This window comes from Misgurnus anguillicaudatus, chromosome 9 (assembly GCF_027580225.2).
Source record: "Misgurnus anguillicaudatus chromosome 9, ASM2758022v2, whole genome shotgun sequence".
In the NCBI taxonomy this organism is placed as follows: Eukaryota; Metazoa; Chordata; class Actinopteri; order Cypriniformes; family Cobitidae; genus Misgurnus; species Misgurnus anguillicaudatus.
In genome coordinates, this window is record NC_073345.2 from 22,425,804 (window position 1) to 22,433,932 (window position 8,129).

Sequence of the window (8,129 nt, forward strand, 5' to 3'; positions counted from 1 at the left end):
AACGTAGCGCTTTTCTAAGCGGATTTAAAAGAGGAAGTATATTTTATGGCATAATAGCACTTTTGGGAGTACTTCGACTCACCTGAAAAGTCCGCTCCCCTTCTCACTCTTATAATGGGAGAGGGAGGGTGTTACTGCGCCGAGTCAGAGTGCTCCCGAGGGTGCTGTTGCGCCATAACATGTAGCTCCTCTTTTGAATCCGCTTGGAAAAGCGCTACGTTTTGTTTTGTACCACCAAGCTTGCTCGTATAACTACTCGTCTTAAATAGGAAAAACGTTGATGTGTTTGGTCACTTCTAACTTTGTCTCTAAATGGTACCATTGAATGAATGGGGCTAAGCTAAATGCTATCGAAGCGTCGCAGCGTGCTCCAGCGCTTACGTGCACGCACACAGATGATAGAGGGATGTATCAACAATTCTTAGTTAAGGTAATAACATATTTTAATATTGAAAATGAGTAGACTATTCCTTTAATGTGACCCAAGTATGATCCTTTGTAAGTGGGCTTTGAGTTTAGCTTTGAAAGCGTACTCTTCACATGGCTGTTGCCAATTTAGCTTTTCCTGTATTTTCCTGTTTTCTCACTGGATGGTGTTAATTCTTTTGTTTTCCTATTCCTGCTAGATAGAGACTGTCAGCACTAGTCTGGTCTCACCACACTTTGGCAGGAAGATGAGCTAATTACAGGCTCATCTGTGACTTTAAAGGGTCTCTCGGCATATTACACCAAGACACTCGCACACAACCGCTCTCTCAACTTTTAATCAGTCCCAGGACATCAGGTTGTGCTGCCAGTCCGCCTTTGACCACTACTTCATCCCTTAAGTGTATGCGACTTGAATGATCTCTCTGGTCAAAAAGTGGTCAGCAATCTTTTATTTGCTCTCAGCAAATTCCATCACGTTTGAAAGCACATTGGTGCTTTCTTCAAGCTGCCGATAGAGATCAAGATGACTGCGTACCTTGAGGGCCTTGTTACATCCTGTGCCAGAGTAGCATTCCCTACCACTCTCTCATGAGCTTCAGAAACATTTCCCATAATGCCATTTTTCGGGATAGTTTAGTGATGAGATTTATGAAATGTAACTTTTTACAGCAAATTAAAATGAACAGTCGGTTGTAACATAGTCCTATTGCCTGTATGCACCAGATTTGACGACTAACTACTGTATGCCAGGTTGAACAGACACAGGTTCAACAGATAAGGCTAGTCCCAGACTAAAGTAAACGTTTAAGCTGTCTTAACTGAAAATAACTCTGTCATTGTTTTGTCTTGAGATGCACAGTAATGTTTTTTCTAAGACATTTATTTTAAAAGCGACTTAAATTTTCTAATTTAACCAAGGCATAGTCCTGGCTTAAGCTAAGCCTTGTTTGTGACAGTCAACTGATTAATTTACATTAAGTCTATTTTCATTGTAGTGTTAACATTTACATTTGTATGCATTTGGCAGATGTCCAAAGCGACTTAAAGGGATAGTTCACCCAAAAATGAAAATAATGTCATTAATGACTCACCCTCATGTCGTTTCAAACTTGTAAGACCTCCGTTCATTTTCAGAACACAGTTTAAGATGTTTGTTATTTAGTCCGATAGCTTGTTGACCCTTCATTGAAAATCTATGTTCGGTATACTGTCCATGTCCAGAAAGGTAATAAAAACATCATCAAAGTAGTCCATATGACATCAGTGGGTCAGTTAGAATGTGTTGAAGCATCCAAAATACATTTTGGTCCAAAAATAACAAAAATTATGAGTTTATTCAGCATTGTCTTCTCTCCCGCGTCTGTTGTGAACCGCGTGCATGAGACTAAAGTCACGTGACTGCAGTGACGTGGATGACGCACCAGATAACACGTCATTCGCGTCACTGCAGTCACGTGACTTTAGTCTCGTGCATGCGCTTCACAACAGACACGGAAGAGAAGACAATGCTGAATAGTCATAATTTTTTTAATTTTTGGACCAAAATGTGTTGTTGATGCTTCAACACATTCTAATTTACCGACTGATGTTACATGGACTACTTTGATGATGTTTTTATAACCTTTCTGGACATGGACAGTATACCGTATGTTGATTTTCAATGAAGGGTCAACAAGCTCTCGGACTGAATATAAAACATCGTAGCCCCTTATGGAACGGCTGAAATTCCACAAGGGGGCGTGTTTGTTCCTCAGACGTTGCACAATAAACGTGACATCCGAATATATTCTTTATATATCGTGAATGAAAAGTGAGATTCGAACGAATGTCCAGTAGTGAACTAATTGTATACACTATTTATATCGTAATTCGGTCAGAAATGTCAAGATTGTGAGATGAACAAATCATTTTGGATTAAAAGACTTGGATATTCCATTTTCTTGGACTTTTGGGGATTTATGAACAATTTGTTTTGGACAATTTCACCAAAGCGGATAAAGGGAAGATTCTGAGTAAATATCCTAAATCGGCGCCGCCCGGTTCAGGTAGCTAACAACTAGATTACAGTTTTATGACTGCTAAAAATCATACTATGCTTTGTGTGTGCGCTTAATGGATTCCTTAAAGTCTAAGCTTTTCAACGATGTGCCGCATGACCGTATATTTTGAAGATTTAATGCTTCAAAGTTACAATGACGTAATGCAGCCTCACGTGCAAGGGAGGGGGTGTACCGTGTACGGCACAGTGTTCCTTATCAGGTTAAACTGTGTTCTGAAGATGAACGGAGGTCTTACAAGTTTGAAACGACATGAGGGTGAGTCATTAATGACATTATTTTCATTTTTGGGTCAACTATCCCTTTAAGCCCAGAGTATTTATTGTTTTTCTATGTGCACGATCGCTCAGCCGTGCAAAGTATAGCTTGTTTGACTCGTACGTTCAACGTATGCGCTTTGCAACAAAATGCAATGCATCTTCTAGGCTACATACTACATTCTCCTGTACGTGCATGTTTAACCTATGCATACAAAGTATGTGCGAACTCCTGCGATCCACATATAGTGCACACGTACATTCTGATGATGTGGACCCTCGCGTATGCATAAAAACAGGACTGTACATCTTCCTTTACAGTGCATTTAGCATATACAGTTTTATCAGTACATGTGTTCCCCAAACCCACAACCTTTTCCGCTGCTAACGCAACGCTCTACCAATTGGGCTATAGGAACATCGATCAGTTATCAATATCAGCCCTGAAACTCTATATGTTTGCATCTTCGGTGCGATTGTCTACTTATTTGTTGGCTTGTCTTATGCTGCATGAGATGAATTTCTGTCCTGTCTTTCTCTCTTACACTATCTCTCTAGAGCTGCGGGCACTGTATGATTGTGGAGGAGAAACGTAGACCGGAAGCTTGTGCAATTTTCCTTCATTCGTTTGATCTGAGCGTCTAACAGCTGCTGCCAATTACAGCATTTGCAGTTGATTAGAAGGGGAGATGGGTGGCCAAAGAGTGGACAGATTAGGTAGCATGCCCGCCTCCCCCTCGCTCTCTTTGGGATAATTGGCTAGCGGTGTCGCCCTGTCAAGAGGACCGTGGGTAGAGCCGACACTCTTAACCAACTGCTCCTTCTTATCATTCTGTCTGTCTTTTCCCTTCGCCAGCCCATAAAGATCATTTACATTTGTTTTGCTGGTGGGAAGGTTGGAAAGATTCGGTTCATTGAAAAGAATCGCAAGTTCAGGAAGACGGTCTGAATCTTTTGAATGTGCCATAAGCTGTCGCGGGCAGCACAATTGTTTTTAAATGTGGATGTGTTGGTTAAGCGCGGTGAAATGCAGGCCGATTGGTAATGGGAATACCAGAATGCTTGGGCTGAAGAGCTTGGACTCGCTTTCCTCCAGACTGTTTGTGCGCACACTGCAGCTGCGACTTATGTAAGCCCTCCGGTGTCCATGCTGATTGACAAACCCCATGTCTGGGTGTTTTTTAAGGCCTGTCTGTGAAAACATCTTTCTGTTTGGTTGATCATTAAACTGGGTTTCCTCTTCCTCATTTCCTATCTGACAAATACGTTTACTTAAGTGAATCTGATGAACAGATGTCGGATTTGATGCCAAACAAAAAGATCACATCATGTTAACAGTTGTTTTCCGAATCGACACAGGCAGGTTGCTTTTAGGTCATTTGAATAACTTAAATGTAGCTATTAGATACAAAATCTAATTTGACAATGGTGTCCTTAAACAATTGGAAGGAAGGGATTGCCGTCATGTATTTATTTCATATATAAGAAATAGACAAATATGTTGCCGTGCACGCCTAAAACCAGTTTCAAATTCATCCGCATTTTATTGTCACTGTATGGTCACCGTGCATCACGCAAGAAGATATTAGCATGTCACTTCCTGTGTCTGCATGAAGCCTATTGGCTCTGATGTTCTGTTTTTACGGTGAAGTCATAAAGCTGCTCACATGCCCTGTGGCTCCTCAAGCCATTTCCCCTTAGCTTTTGCCTTTAACTACCTCTGGCATTGAAGAGATACCTTTAGCCTCCACAAATTTCCTTCTCTCTTAACCTTCCACAAACAGCTTGACCTCTACACCAAAACACATCCATTGAAGTCTTTACTGTATAGAAAGTGACACGGCCTCACTGGAGATCCGTGTGTGAATAAGGAGATCAGAGAGGTCACGTGATCTATATTGTCTGTCTGTGTGTGTTCAGGTTTGGAATCCATCCTGTTGCTGGCCGTATGCCCGGTCAGCTGAACGTACTGCTGGCAGAAGCTGGTGTGCCGTATGATGTTGTGCTGGAGATGGATGAGATCAATCATGACTTCCCTGGTATTGTATTATTTGTTTATTATTATATGTTATACAAAATAGGTTTTTGTTAAAGGAATTTACCAGAAAATTAGGCGTGCTCCGATCAGGATTTTTGCAGCTGATACATATATTTTGGTATCGTACTGCCATTCACACCATTCTTGAACTGCAGTACCACCACATTATTTTTTTGTAAAGGTGTTAGTTTGTCATTTTAGTAATAATCTGCTTGTTTCCCTGAAACCGACCTGGTGTTGGTCATTGGAGCAAATGATACGGTGAACTCCGCAGCCCAGGAAGATCCCAACTCTATCATTGCAGGCATGCCTGTACTGGAGGTCTGGAAGTCAAAGCAGGTGAATCACGTATTTCTTTGTTTTCAATTCAGCATTTAGGTCACCTATATGTTGCTTTTCCTAAGTATAAGGGGCTTCCCTTTGCGTTAATGTTTGGATAATACTCTTGCATCTCCTTGCGTAAAAAATAATGCCTATTGCGGTGAATGTGATGCAAGTAAACCTACCAACATTAGTCAACGTGATGTTTCGAATTACTTTGCCAGAGGAAAAACGGTTCGGTCCCATATCATCGGTTAGTGGAAATGCCGTCATTTCGCAATAGTTATAATGCTAAAGTTTTGCGCAAATCTATAAAGGAAACACATCTATTGATTTTAATCTTTGACATGACTTTATTCAGTGAATATTAAAAATGTCTTGGTTATGTTTTTACAGAATGATCTTTACATTATATAGCATGATTTTATATATCACACAAATGATTTTAGCTGTGTTTTCACAAGCAGTGTGACAAATATGTAAGCAATCGGCATGTGTTTTAAATAAAGTCTGCACAATTACAACTTGGGGATTTGCTAGGTTTTAAATGATAAAACAAGATTTGTTAAGAAGTAGATGTTTAAACACTGCAGTTGTCAAACTTGGTTGAGTAATATCCATATCATGGACAGTGCTTGTGTCTGCTCTGCTTGGACACCTGTGTGAACTTAACTGCTTTCATACATCCATTAAAAGACCAGTTAAAAGTCAGTTCAGAGAAAGCCTCAAGCATCAATTGTTTGCAGATGCCATTTTGTTATCTAATGCAATAAAATTCATAATTTCAAGTGTGGCTTAAGTGTCCAAATACTTTCTAGAGGCCACTGTATGTAATAGGCTCTACTTTTATAGCTTGGCTAGAATAAAAGCCAGGTAAGCAGGGATTTCCCTCAGGCACCATCCCTATATTATCCCACCCAGAGTGAAATGAAAATATCCATCCCACCTCATCCCCACAGCTGGTTCCCACTGTAACACAGGTGAATCTTGAGCAAAGACCATCTCATGCTGGTTTCATTAACTTTGACTCACTCGTTCTGGAATGGTGACATTTCGGCACATCCGACCGATACTTTTCCTAAATGTGGAACTGGTGCGGCTCACCACATGACAGGACCATCTTGCCTACACCTTCTCTTGGGAAATCACTTAAAGCACTTTAGCTTGACGTCATACGCGTCAACGTTTTCCCATGAGTCATCGCGTGTAGCTTGTTAACCTGTTCCATGTCTCGTTAAACTTTGTTTGCAAACACGAGTTGTCTTCTTGTATGAAGGAACACCATCTTGTTTCTAGGAAGCTCAACTGATTCCACAGAGACGTTCCTGATGACATGATAGCGTTGTAGATCCTGAAGTTACCCTGACGATCGTCTTTGTTGGTTTTGTTATCCCGATTCTCGTGCAACATCCACCCCTGTTGATTGTTCCCAGCTTGTAGAGACCTTCATGTGTAACCTCAGTCCCAAACGAAACCAGCTGCCCTATGAATAATTTAACAAAGAGAGGGATGTTGTCCTGTCCTGAGGGATGCTGAGCCCGGGTGACTCTTTTTTTTTTTTTAGGAGGGGTGCGTATGAAAGCCGTCCCCATCACCTTGCTGGCGTTAAACAACTGCGGGGCTTTTGAAGGGGGACAGATGATGACTTTAAAGGATTCACCCGCTGATTTGGAGACTCAAGATGAGGGTCATTTTGTTCCAAATATCTGGGTGTATTGAATAACACTAAAGCTAGACCAGCGGCAAGGGCTCTCCTCTCTGGTTTTACTTATTCAATTACAAAGTGTTCCTCTTTCCCAAACAGATGCTCCCAATCTAAGCACCGCTCTCGTTGATTTTCCCAGAAACTGCAAGGCCTAAAAACTGGTGTTTCAGACACTAATGACTCTTAATTTTGCAAATGGCCGATACTTAAATAACCATTACGTGTTGGAAGTGCGGGCACTTTTTGCGCTTCGTCGTACGGATCCCAAAGCTGTCCGCATGCAGGTGCACGCTGTGTTTTTGTAAGAATAAAGTTGCAGAGTTTTGTATTAACTGGATCAACTATACCTTCGTGTCTTTTTCCGTAGTCAGCGAACGGATTTTATTGCTTGTGAATTTTCCTGTGAAGTGCCGGTCTTTGTCCTCGAATAACCTGACGCTAAACGCATCAACCTCTGCTTTCACCCCTCCAGGTCATCGTAATGAAAAGATCTCTCGGAGTTGGCTACGCCGCCGTGGACAACCCTATCTTTTACAAACCGAACACAGCCATGCTTTTGGGAGATGCCAAGAAGACCTGCGACGCTCTGTCTGCCAAGGTCCGTGAGGGTTAGAGAGGGAAGATGCAGACTTTGCTTTGCATCAGATGAAGCACAGAAGATCGCTCGTATCGAATAAACCCCTAGACATAAAAATTAGTATTAATAGGATCAAGCTCTTTTTAAAGCACTAAATGGCCCAGTTATTTCGTTGTAAATGGTAGGCAGTTTATTCAGTATTTCCAAAACTTTTGTTTGTGGTCCAGATGTTCACTTGTTTTTGTTTAGTTGTATTTTTTCCTCTCTCTTTTTCTCCCCATTTCAATCAAATCGAAATGAAAGCATTAAACTATATAATAGCATACTAATAGCTAAAGCTAACCAGTTACCATCTGGTTTTCTATGTATTATAGGTAATTTTTATAACACAACAATCTGTTTTTAAAGAGTTTGGATTTTTGTAGATTCACAAGTTTGTCATCATTTTCTCATCAATTCATTATCATATTACCAACATGTGGTGATGCACATGATAAGTTAAAGGAATGGTCTACTCATTTTCAATATTGAAGTGTGTTGTTGCCTTGGCTGGGAATTGTTGATGCATCCCTCTGTCGTCTGTGTGCGTGCACGTGGGCGCTGGAGCGCGCTGCGACGCTTCGATGGCGTTTGGCTTGGCCCCATTCATTCAATGGTGCCATTTGGGGATGGGGTTGGGGGTGACCGGGCACATCAACGTTTTTCCTGTTTGGGACGGGTAGTTGTACGAGCAGGTTTGGTGGTA

The 8,129-nt window shown here is 41.3% G+C and overlaps 1 protein-coding gene across 1 annotated transcript in view; it reads left to right on the forward strand.

Annotated features, from left to right (window-relative positions):
- The window catches only part of nnt (nicotinamide nucleotide transhydrogenase), a 42,299-nt gene extending 34,584 nt beyond the window's left edge, over positions 1-7,715 (forward strand). Inside the window, exons 20-22 of the mRNA XM_073871310.1 lie at positions 4,664-4,775; positions 4,998-5,120; positions 7,280-7,715. Of these exons, the coding sequence (XP_073727411.1) occupies positions 4,664-4,775; positions 4,998-5,120; positions 7,280-7,420 (376 nt within the window). The 3' untranslated portion in view covers positions 7,421-7,715. The remainder of the gene's footprint in view (positions 1-4,663; positions 4,776-4,997; positions 5,121-7,279) is intronic.
- Positions 7,716-8,129: the final 414 nt, after the last annotated feature.